The 12,578-nt window shown below is 29.9% G+C and overlaps 2 protein-coding genes across 3 annotated transcripts in view; one reads left to right on the top strand and one right to left on the bottom strand.

The window, feature by feature from the left end:
* LOC130896993 (hydroxymethylglutaryl-CoA synthase 1) overlaps positions 1 to 794 on the bottom strand; it is a 19,067-nt gene extending 18,273 nt beyond the window's left edge. Inside the window, exon 1 of the mRNA XM_057805448.1 lies at positions 138 to 794. Coding sequence (XP_057661431.1) covers positions 138 to 562 — 425 coding nt within the window. The 5' untranslated portion in view covers positions 563 to 794. The remainder of the gene's footprint in view (positions 1 to 137) is intronic.
* Positions 793 to 12,578, top strand: LOC130896992 (angiogenic factor with G patch and FHA domains 1). Of its 2 annotated transcripts, none has more exons than XM_057805445.1 (8): positions 793 to 1,360; positions 1,413 to 1,619; positions 3,213 to 3,362; positions 6,315 to 6,438; positions 6,592 to 6,990; positions 11,408 to 11,612; positions 11,663 to 11,762; positions 12,321 to 12,578. In XM_057805445.1, exons 1-8 carry the CDS (start codon positions 1,151 to 1,153, stop codon positions 12,486 to 12,488), a joined length of 1,563 nt encoding a protein of 520 aa, XP_057661428.1. In that variant the 5' UTR covers positions 793 to 1,150; the 3' UTR covers positions 12,489 to 12,578. The 2 variants fall into 2 exon arrangements, with proteins under 2 accessions (XP_057661428.1, XP_057661429.1); XM_057805446.1 differs by lacking the exon at positions 6,315 to 6,438 and adding an exon at positions 6,193 to 6,274 and having other exon boundaries at positions 975 to 1,360.

Here is a 12,578-nt window from a genome sequence, read left to right as displayed (position 1 = left end):
TGTGTTTGGCAACAATTATAATAAATTATTATTAATGTATAAAAGCGTTATTATTTTCTCTCTAGATGTATTTATATCATTAATTTTAAAAATAGACAATACCCCTCAAGTTTCATAATAATGAAATCTACAATTACCTGCCATTCCAATAAGATGACTCAATCCACGAAATAGCATTGATCAATGCCGCTGTACCCCCATAACACGCATTTGTTGTATCTACACCCTCTATATCTGTTACTCCAAAAGGTTCAAACAGTTGCATTAAAACTGTTTTTACACTTTTAGATTTATCAATGATAGTTTCAGTTCCCACTTCTAAACGACCAATATCTTGTGGTTTTATATTGTAGTTTTCCATTAATTTTTGAACCACAGTAAGGCATAACGAATTAATATCTTCCCGGTCCGTACAGAACCCCATTTTCTGTTGGCCCAAACCAATAGTGTACTTTCCACTTGAAACTCCATCATAATCCTCTAATTCTGCCTGGTCAACATATAAAGAGGGTATATACAATTCTAGAGCTAAAATACCAACGTCTTTTGGCCACTTATCCATAATTTAAGTCACTACACTACTATAGAGTTAACACTTAGTCGGTATTAATTACAGTTCTGCGTGTTTCAAAATTTACTACTGCATGATACATTTTTATAAGTTCTGTAGTAATTAAATATTTATCGGTACCACCACTCCTCAATGAGTCTCCAATAATAATTTTTTAATCCCTTCTCATCCTCTACAAATCGTCCCCAAATACTTAACCTCATTTACCGAATACAAACCACAGAGTAGATTTAGTTAGATGCTGTCATGTATGATGTCTGCTCCCACTACACAACAGAGTAAAAAGAATGTGTATCGTGTACTTATGATAATGCTTACCGCACTGGGACAGTAAATACAATAAAGCAGTATTTTAACTCAATAAGAGAACAGAGAAATACAGAGATAGAATTGCATAATAGCGATCTATTATCTACCTGGTGAATATATATCTCTGTGAGCAAAGCCATCGAACTTCAGACCAAGTTTTTAGGGTAATACATATATTCCAAGGGAGAGAAATTATATTGACATATGACAGAAGATACCAGTGATGTTTATATTGAAAAATATTCTAAAATAGGTATTTTAATATAAAACATGAATACTACAGTAAATCAAAATAAAGAAATCAAAACAAGTGATTCGTCATGTAGTGAAATAGACATAATTCAAAAAGCGCATACAGATACCAACTTCAAGATGAAATTGTTACAAGATTACCCAGAAGCTTTCAATTACATTGAAAAATTAGAAAATCTTATTAATCGGTACCTGAAAAAAATAAACAAATTGCGAAATAGATTAAAGGTGGTATACCTACCAATTATTTTCTGTAAGTCCTCTGATTAATGTATTTTAGACAAGAAATAAACATATAGATAGTAGTACCCAAACAGAAGTAATCAGTACAAATGCATTAGATTCAGAAACCCAAATGAATGTTCAGCAGAGTTTAGTTGATGATATTACAGAAGCAGCTGAATCAGCTATGCAAAATACTGGTTTTGTTTACGAGGAAACATCAGGATTATACTATGACTATAATACGGGATATTACTACAATGCGGTATTATTTTATCAATTTATCTACTGAACGTGATGAATTATTACAATATTTAATATATACAATAACAAGTTGCTGCCCTAGAGTTACATAATCTTATGTTATAGTTATTCAATTTTGAGAACAACAACATTAAAAATATTTACCTTTAGATCTACTTAAATTTGAACATTTTCTCAATTTCTTACTGTGTCTGAATTTGTTTTTTCAATTTTTATTGGATTAAACAAAAATACGTAGGAATCTGTTATTCTTAAAAAGTTCAAAAATTTTGGATATCGTTAACATAAGATTGCAAAACTTGGAATTAAATGGAAATAAAAATTACAAAAAGTAACAAATACTTATCTTATACTGGAAATTTTCTTTTTTATTTGTTTTTATTCTACTAAAAATAGTTTTATAAAAAGTTTTATCATATTTGGCATCCACTTGTACTTTGTTTTGTGCAAATACCAATGCATAATCATTTTTTTCTCAGTATTTCAGGAAATGTTACTTTCTATTGTAACACAAGATTGTCCCCAACCAATTCTTTGTCTTATACTCGAAGATTCTTATTCAGACTCAGAAAAAGAGCACCTATATCTAATCTCGTAATTTGTTGAAAAATTGTAAGGCACCTTTAAAAATGAAAAGCTTTATAATTCGTTTTAACCAATAGTAATTAAATTATAAAGCTCTTGTTCTCTCATTTGAAGTAAGCTCTTTAGAATTCACTTTTACTACTACAACTTTTTCCTATAACTTATACATTTTCCTTATTGATAGGTCACGTTCTAGGAATTGCCTTTTTGTTTTAGCCCAACAAAAATGTCTCTACTAAGAGAAACATTTTAATATGATCTTTTACTAAATTTTTTCAAGCTTATGGGAATTTGTTGCATGGTTATGAATGGTCTATTTAGGTTTTTGGTTTATAGCCTGTCTTCCACAATAAAAATCTCTACAAACATGTTTATTCCATTATTTAAAATAAAAAAATATCCAAAGCTATTCATCTTGAGTTTTTAGAATTTTTCCCCCTACATCTTCTTTCAACCTTACACTTTGTAGTTGTATATAGGATTAACATTCTCTTTCCATTTGCATCTAACTTATAATAGTTTAAATTTTTTTTTCTATTGTCTTTACTTACTTTCAATCAATCCTTTTTTGTTAAAACGTATTTCTATCCTCTATTAAATATTTTCTTTAGAATATTGTGTGCCCAGGTCTCGAGTCCCTAGTTCTTTTACATGGAAGCTTCTTTTCAGCTTTGTGCACCACTATATCAGGCTCTATATATCCCCAGATTCAATTAACTAACTGAAAAACCTAACCTATAATTATTACGAAACAAGAAAAATTGAGAAATACCAGGGTGTCATCATGTTATTCAAAAGGTTCTATGTATACCTACATTATACACATAACTATATTATCCTAAAATTTAAAATTTTCTTAATTTGTTATGTACATCCTTTTAATACTAGGACAGTGAAGTATTGTATAGATACAACTTCTATATAATTTTTTTTATTTAATGTCAATGTTTATGAGGGGTGGGTGATTACTGAAAACTACTGTACATTATTGATTTTTATTATTTTGTAGGAATATGGTTTATATTATGATGGTACTACTGGTAAATATCTAAAATATAATGCTGATACACAATCTTATGAATTTCATTCACAAGTACCTATTCAAGCAGAGGCAGAAAGTGGACATGTTATTAAAAGAAAAAGCAAACATAAAAACAAAGTAAATACTTTCAGTACATTTATTTTACTGAATACTATACATACAATCAAATAATTGTTGATGGTTTAAAAAGTTCTCACTAATATTTTCAATTTGTGACATTTTTGCATCCAATGAATCCAGTGGTGTCGCTAGGCGTTGGCGGCTTCTCAAGCATTGTAATGATTTAGGTATATTACTTTGAGAACACGAAAATAGTGTCATATAGTCTTTCTTACAATATAAAGAACTTCAGCTTTTAACAAGCAATTCACTAGAATCTATCAATGACATTAAACAGCTCCTTCAGTACATTTTGCTAAATAATTTGGAAGAAGTATGTCTGAATTTTTACATAACAATTATAATACTATTCACATTTCTTGTCAGTACAGCTTCCGCTGAGAGAAATTTCTCATTGTTGAAATTGATGAAGACCTACTTGAGAAGCACAATGATCTGCTTTATCCGCTCTGTCAATTGAAGCTGAAATAGCAGCTTATCTTAGCTATCATATAATCCTGAAAAAATTTAATCAGGCTAAAGGCAAAACATTCATCTGTTTCAATTTCTATTTTTGTAAATAATGTTTGTCATCATTTTATTAGCAATAACAGAAGTTTTTATAATCTGGCTCTTGTAATTTCACATGTTTTTTTTCTCTGGGAAACAAAGGCCTGGCAAACCTGATATCACAGACGTTCACGTGTGTTCTAGCGTCAATACAAAAATTTTAAAAAACCTCATTCAGAAACCCATTTGTAGATCAACATGAGTTTGGTTTTCTCACTTGAAACTAATATATGAGTATCTCAAAGTCAGTAGATAGCAGCACTAAAAAACGAATACCAAAGTTTGCAGCAAAATTTGGTACTAATTAATTAGTTGCCAAAGAATTAATTTTATTGTTCTGTTTGATCCATCGGAAAAACCGTTAATGCTAATTCTACATCATAATCGAAATTTTGTAAATATAATATAAAATCTCTCCATATCGAAAAATTTAATAGCTTTCTCACACCCAGATTACTTTATTTTCATATAGTTTAAAAATGCCTTTGAGATCATTTGGGATATATTGAATTTTGCTATTTCAAAGCCTATGGAATCTTCCAAGTTTCTAAATACTCTAAAATCATTTTCATTTTGTTGTAAATGGATTTTGTCATTAAACTTGTCTATAGGAAATCAATAGAAGAGAAACCCAAATTGCCCATAATAGATGGGAATGGAAATTTACTAACTTCACAATTATTTTTGAATACTGTGAAAATCATTTGGAATTTTTTGTTGTGGTATTTTACTGTGATTTATTATTATCAACAGAACCAGCAACAAAATAGAAAGTAAGAAGGAAGAAAAATAACTTGGACTCTGATATTGCTAGTATCACAGATAATTTTAAGTACTTTCAGAATCATTTTTAATTATTTCTAACGAATTTCATTATAATGATATAGAATCATACAATTGGACATGTTTTTATAGAAAAATATCAAAAGTATCAAAACGAACGTAGTCTCTTTTGCTTCTATACTTTTGCCTGTTTAGTAGGCAATTATAGTAACAAACTGTCTTAGTAATAAATTCAAAATGACTCCAACGTATTTTAAAAAACTTCCAAAATTTAATTTGATGGTCATTTTCTCGAAAGATATGGACGACTTCTTGCAATATGCAAACCTTATTTAAAGTTAGCTGTCAAGCTTTGATTTAATGCCAAGATATTCTTCTCAAAAACAAGGTTTTTTTGTTTTTATTTTCTTGTTAACTCTGTAGGTAATTGTAACAAAGTGCATCATTAACAAATTCCCAGTGACTTCAAAAGACTGACAAAATTAAAAATTTGGGCCAATATGGCTGATGTTTTTTTCTCCTTCTCCACAACAAATTTCAAAGGCACTTTTAAAACCTGAAGAGCTAGTAAAATTCGAGTCTGAGAAAGCAGCTGCAAAGAAAGTAAATTCTTTGACAACTAATCAGCAACCATTTTTTAGTATTGAACAATATTATATTTGCAAAATTTTAACTATCTTAATGTAAAGTAAATATCAACATTGCATTTAAGAGATTAGCCAGAGCAACAAAACTAATTCTTTGGCCACTAATTAACAAATTCTGTACCTTAATGTATTTCATTTTGCTCACTTTTCAAGGTTGTAGTTAGCACACATTAAACAGTATTCGTAGATTTGATTCCTACATTTAAAAAATACACTCTGTAGCAAAATTAACACATAATTAATTAACAATAATAATCCATATGTTATAATCCATGAAGAGTGTCTTTGAGAAGGCTTCTCAAAAGTACGTGGTGATTGTTGAAAGCTTTCTCTTGACTACAAGACCTATTATGCAACTTACCTTGAAGTGATTTTAAGCAAAACTTTTTGGAGTGTCATTAATTTTGATTGATATGGAACCTATCTAGATACTATTGAGATGTAACTGCTGCTAAAGAAGGAAATAGGCACTATTCAAATAGGCCCTCTCATTGTTTTCTATAATTTGTATCAAATTTATTGCACATTTGTTAATTCAGGATATTCTGCCTTATATTTTATAATTTTTTTACATTGATTACAATAATCAACATTACAAAATCCGTTTACTTTGTTGGAGTATTTATTTAATACGTTGAGTAATTGGCACAAATCTATTACTATAGGTATATGATGAATGTTGATGTACACTTGTTTTATATTCTATTGATAAATTTTCAATAACTTTTCAATATTGTAGTAGTTTTATGATCTTTTAATTCATTGTGAGAACAATAATGAAAAAAATTAAATAATATAGTGTTTGTCAACTATTTACGACTTATTATATACATTTTCTTTGTTTTCAGGTAAAGACTACTTCTGATTTGGGCGAGCTATTGTTATCTTTCAATAAAATGACATTAAATAGTCAACGAAATACTGCCTTGGGTACGTATTAAAATGAGTAACTCGAAATTATTCTTTCTAGGGACTCAAAAAAGGGCGTAAAACAGAAGGAAGATCTGGTAAAATAAATAAGGATATGGAAGAAGGAGAATGTACTTCTACTGAAACAAATAGTGATGATGCAGGGGTCGATTCTGATTCTAGTGGTAGTTATTTTTGTTTTTTTTTTCTAATTTCCCTTATTGTTGAAAAATAATATGGCACCTAGGAGTTGAGGATTGTAGCAAATTGCTCACTTTGAACTGCATTGTAAATTATATAAGAGCATGATGCAAATTTTGGATAATTTCAATTTTCAGATATATCCAAAAGTTGGCCACCATGTATGCGAGTAATAGTAGAGGCTTCAGAAATACCAAGTATGAAAGTTGGCTCCTTACATATAATAACCTGTAGTGGAGGTTCAATCGGTCGGGAAGGATCCCATTCGATTCTGTTAAAAGATCCGAACGCAAGTAAACATCATTTGAAAATTTCATTTGAAGAAAAAACTGGACATTACCAAGCAGTGGATTTAGGATCAAGAAATGGGACTTTACTTAACGGAAAACGAATGTCACCATCAAAACAAGAGAGTGAAAGTATGATTATTATTCATGGCAGTAAAATACAAATCGGGCAGACAATTTTAGTGTGTCACATACATGAGGGTAACCAAACATGTGGACATTGTGAACCAGGACTTATTCAAGTTAAAGGTATGTGTAATTTTAATTAGAAATATAGTTTGTTAGATGATAGTTAGATTGAAACATAGCTTTGTTTTACCTCATGGGATATTTTTTCTTTGCTTTCAACTTTGAATCTTTAATTTGAAAAATATTTGTTGTTACTCAAGTCTGTCTTCTTCTACTTTTTCATTGGCAGCAATCTGCTTGAATTATACATACTAATCTGGACAGTTATATGCTATTGACTCATATAAATTTTATTTTACAGTTTTTGATAGGACTTTCCTATTTTTTAGTTTCCTTTTGTAATCTTTTATTTATAATAACAATTGAACAACAAAAATGTTACAAAGCATCAATAGTAAAAGTACTGATTAGTGATGTTTGTTATAGAGTAATCATTGAGAATTCTTAGATTACCGAATTTAGAAAAGTACACATCTTTTGTTCTTCCATCAGTGCCTGATTTACATTATTGTTCTAATTACCCCTTATCACTTTGTGGACTCATACTGGCTTACAACACAAAGTTTAAAGGTAGTGTTATTCGTAAGCTGTGTTTCCTCCAGATAATAAATTGACCTAACTTGAAAGTGATCCTTTCTGATAATTTTCCTTCATTATTTTTTCTCTGACGCATGTTTTCGAGTTTATAGGGGATCTAGTATATTAGTATATATTTAGAATACAAAATGGACAGATATATTTTCTAAAATTGTTAAACTCACTATTTTCTTTATTGAGTAAACAGTTAATTTGTGATGTTGAATATGAATCATCTCTTGAAAACTCACTTTTTTACAATTTTATTAGCTACACTTTTACAAGAAATTCAGCAGTATACACAATTAATAATATAACAAAACTAACACTAAAGGCAGACTGAGTTGTATAATTTTAATTTGATTTGATATCGAATGTTCCAGTGAATGTATTGTATATATATAGCTTTTTCACTTTGCTGAATTAGCAAAGTTATCATTCAATATAATTTGTTTCCTCTAACAAACTATGATGGTTTTGTTGTTTTGTTTCTTTGATTTTGCTGGATTGGCAAAGGCAGCATCAAATATAAATTATTTGGTCTAACATAGTTTGTTTAATCTAACATAAAGACATTCAACATTCTGTAACTTGTTCTTAGAAAGTTTGTTAGAAAATATTTAAAGCTGAAAAAATAATTGAAACAACTTTTGTATCAGTTTATTATGAGTTTCCATGTATAAGTGAAATTATTGATGAAATTTATAGCCACCAGAGTCGTAGCTTATGCTTAAAAATATACTAGATTTTTTTCTATTGCATGCTGGTCGATGAATAAATTTTTAAATATAATTCATTATTGATTAGTATGATCTGTCGGGAAAATATTTTAAATTGGTGAATAAATTATAATAGAAGATATTAATAGTAGGACTAAATTTGAAAATAAAAGCTTACATGTTCACTGCCAGAGCGTTGTTTTAAATATTTGTGCTTGTTTGAAAAAAAATTCTGAAATTTCTACGATAATATGATTATCACGAGAATTCATGAGAATTGTAACATTAGAATAAGTATAAATGTAACATATCGAAATTAAAAACTTAGTAAGGACGAGTATACTATCAACAATGTTCTAAGAAGTGATCTGAAACACTGATCTGCCTATTCCATCACCTTTTTTGGCTGATTCGAAGGCTTCAATCTTCCTGCTCTCTGGAATTCTACTGAGAAAATGGAAGCTGTAACTATAGCAATAAAAATGATGATTAAAATAAAAGATGCTTATCATCCAGAATACCATGTATATTAACACTATCACTGTTGGCTTTGACCAATTTGAGCTTGTGAATATAGGGGTACTATTGGAAGGCTTAGTCTTTTCGGCGCGCATGGGAAGAATATTATTGGCGAAATGGGAAACAACTGTATGGAACTCATCTTTTCAGGAAGATTTAGAGAAAAATTATCATTGTTATTGGCACTTGTCATAATAGAACAGAGTGAGGTGGCATCCAAAAGGGATTAATGATGTTTCCTTCAAATTCAGAATAATTCGAATTGGATTTAACTGGTGTAAACTTTGCATCTAATGCCATTTTCATAACAATTGAAAAATCACAAACACATCAATAGCAAACAGTAGCTAACGGTTTTCCTCAACTGCAGAACACTATTCTACTTTGTAAAACTACTACTTTTGAGTGGGCAGTAATATTGGCAATTTCTGCAGTTTTCTAACAAATAACGTGTGTATTATTCATCTCCTACTAAAATCTGCGTTATTAAGGCCATTATAGTTTTCATAGTCTTCCTTAGCCTGTAATAGTTGACACCAAATTTTAAAAGAACTGGTCATAATATGGGAACGAACGAAAGGCAAATTTAACTAAATGTCGATAAGTGGATGAAGGATAATAACGTTTAAAACTGATAACAGAAGTCCTTGAAGTGATGATTTGAAAAAAATTTGATTCAACTACATTAATAGGTATCTAAATATACAGATAATTCGAATAGATTGCGCTACAACCTTAATGTTTATTGTGTCCCCATTAATAGAGCTATTTTCAACATCTACAGCTCGCCTTTTCTATAGGTACTTAGGTTATATCCCCGATCATACAAGTTTCAAAACCAAAGAATTTTTGTATATGCTTGCAATAGCAAGGCATTCTAGAACCATGTGAACTTGACAAAATCTGAAGTCTGTTTTTACTACCTAATTTTATCTGCGTGCTTCCTTAGGCGACAGTTTAGCTTGTTTATGGTAAAATCCAAATACTTTGGGGATCTAGAAGTATCACAGTTCCAAAAGAATAATCAATACCAAGAAGACGTTATCAGATGATTTCTTCAGTCTCCTCTTTCCAAAACTCTTTTGCGTTTGTGCTCTTTTTTTTGAACTTTGATTCTTTTATGACCTGAAACCCATACTAAAGTATTTTCGCCTATTCTCTTGCAGATTTTTTCTGGTATCTGCTTTTAGTCAATTACATGGGTGATCAGACGTTCTCTAGTATCAGAATGAATCTTCCAGTAGTAAATATGTCTATCTATAAGACGATTATACAGAAGCCTAGATGATAATAATTTGTTATCAGCCCCAAATACTCCAGCATCAGCTCGTAATGTGATGCACACACTGGCAGGCTTTTGAATATTTCCTCATGTTGTTCTGACCTGCTTTAATATGCTAGACTATTGCTGCCCCATACGTATACCCCCATTCTTCTAGGCATTCATTATCTAGTAGTACATCCACATACATGAAATTTTCTACTTTCTCGAATTCTATTAGCGTTCCATTATGTTTATGTAGTTTATGTAAAATTGTTTTTTGTCTTACCTCCACATTTATTCTTTATTTCCATAAACTTTTTTTGTCATTATTGAAAAGTAGTATGAAGTGTAGGCCTATCTCTTCTGCTGCTGTTATTAATTGTATTGTGGTTTCTTCAAGCTTTCTTCTGTTTATTTTAATAATTTTTGTATTTTGAAAGGTTCACTTCTCCTGTTATTAATTTTATTATATTGATTGTGTCTTCTAATGTCATTTTTGGATTAACTTTTTTCTGTTCATACTATCATAAGCTCTTTTAAAATCAACAAAAAGAATCTGGGTTGGAATCTCATATTCATAACAACAAGTAATTAGCTGTTTTATCATAAAAAAATTGATCGGAAGTTCCTCTGCCTTTTCTAAACCGTCCTTGGTACTCTCCTAACGATTTTTCTGCATGTATTTCCAATCTATTTTTCAGAATTGATGCGAATATTTTTATGTGATGTCTAATAAGGCTATTCCTCTATAATTTTCACTCAATGTTTTGTCTTCTTTCTTATAATGGATTTTCTCGATGCTTCTGGCATTTTCTCGGTTTTCCAAATCTGACAAAGTACATTTGTCCTTTAAGCTATTCACCGCCATGTTTTATTTGTTCTTGTGTTACTCCATTGTCTCCGGGACTTTTATTGTTTTTCTTCTTAATTATCACTCCTTCAACTTCTCAGTTTGGTAGGGCTGTAAGCTGATTTTCCAGGTTTTCTTCTTTTGCTATTAATTCGAGTGCATTTTTATTTCTGTCATTTTCGACCTTAAGTATTTCTTCAAATATTCTTTCCATCTTCTTATTTTTTTTTCTTAGACGCGATTACAGTTGTCTTAATGACGGCGAGTATCCAACACATCTTTTTAGCTTTATTAGCAGTTATTTCAACAGAAACTTAATGTTTAGGGTTAATCCTATATATTTAACTTCAGATTTCCACTCTTTTACACCATTTGTTCTTGTCAGGTAAATGGTATTACTGTGGTCTTATTCGTGTAGTAAATCTAGATAGAGGTCACTGAAAGATTATTGTAATTGAGGATTATATTGTTGTATATTTCATAATAAAACACTTCTTTACATTTTTTACACTGCAACAAGAAAATCGGATTGATATAATATTCTCTCAGAACCAGAAAAAGAACGTCTTTACATGCCTAGTAAGTCGAATCAACATAAGAAGCAATTAAATAATTTAAAAATGCTTTATGGAGTCACAGAATTTGAGGGTGAGGCAAAATTAGCCAGTGGATATACAGACAGGGCTCAAAAAAGAAGAGAAACAGTAGGCAGTCAAAATCCACATGAAAAAACTCAAACAGCTTCCGTTAATGAGTAAGTACTGTTTTCCTTGTATTGAATATACGTTATCATAATTATTATAGGTCGATAAATAAAGAAAATAAGGGATTCAAATTACTACAGAAAATGGGTTGGAAGGAAGGAGAGTCGTTAGGTAAAGAGGGAGGTGGTCTTTTGGAACCGGTAAGTTGATTGATACACATATAATATCCAGATATACTTGACTGTATAATTTTTTTCTTTTTTTTTTAACATAATCTTTTCTAATCCGATTTCAATATTTTTAAATCATCGAACGCGTTTCTCACATCTCTATTTGTTGGAAATCTAGTTGGAAAAAGTTTCATCTACTGTTATATGTCGAAATAAAAATTCACTTAACACAATAATTTCATAATTTATATTTTTTTATATTTAGTTCTCAAAATTCTACCTTTTATGTGATAGTAATTCTGTAAAAATATGCAACTTTGGAGATCTATTTTCAGTAAAAACAAAATAAATTCAACATCTTACTTGTAGTGGTATCAATTACAGTGAAATTAGTAACTTACACCCACAAATTTGATCGGAACAAATGACATGGTCGTGAACCAGCTAAATATTTAAAAATGGCAAGTTGAAAACACATTTTAAGTGAAAAAATTCTGACTGCCATATTTTTTAAATAGGGCAATAACATCACAACATACTTGTTATGTATATTTGTTTCAGTAACTTTAAAAGTAACTTATGTTGTAGATTAATCCACAATCCAATCAAGGAACTACCGGAATAGGTTCAAAAAACATAGAAGTACAATCAATTCCAACAAATTCAAGCAAACAAAATATTTGGAAGAAGGCCAACGAACGATTTCAAAAATTGCCTGAAACCAATAATGCATTTGATGCAGATTCAGATGACTAATTATAATTATTTATTGAAAGCAACAATAATTAATTATTTTTTGTATTTATTTGTGAGTTAATTGATTAATTAAATGTGGTTATCGTTAAA

This window comes from Diorhabda carinulata, chromosome 8 (assembly GCF_026250575.1).
Source record: "Diorhabda carinulata isolate Delta chromosome 8, icDioCari1.1, whole genome shotgun sequence".
NCBI lineage: Eukaryota > Metazoa > Arthropoda > Insecta > Coleoptera > Chrysomelidae > Diorhabda > Diorhabda carinulata.
Note: the sequence above shows the minus strand (reverse complement) of the source record. Positions and strands in the feature narration are given on the sequence as shown.

Bases quoted from the DNA above. Each gene is read 5' to 3' on its own strand.
- LOC130896992 (XM_057805445.1), top strand. From the start codon at position 1,151: ATGAATACTACAGTAAATCAAAATAAAGAAATCAAAACAAGTGATTCG. The intron at 6,439-6,591 runs GTAGTTATTTTT...TTCAATTTTCAG, and splicing joins GGTCGATTCTGATTCTAGTG to ATATATCCAAAAGTTGGCCA. The intron at 6,991-11,407 runs GTATGTGTAATT...ATATTCTCTCAG, and splicing joins AGGACTTATTCAAGTTAAAG to AACCAGAAAAAGAACGTCTT.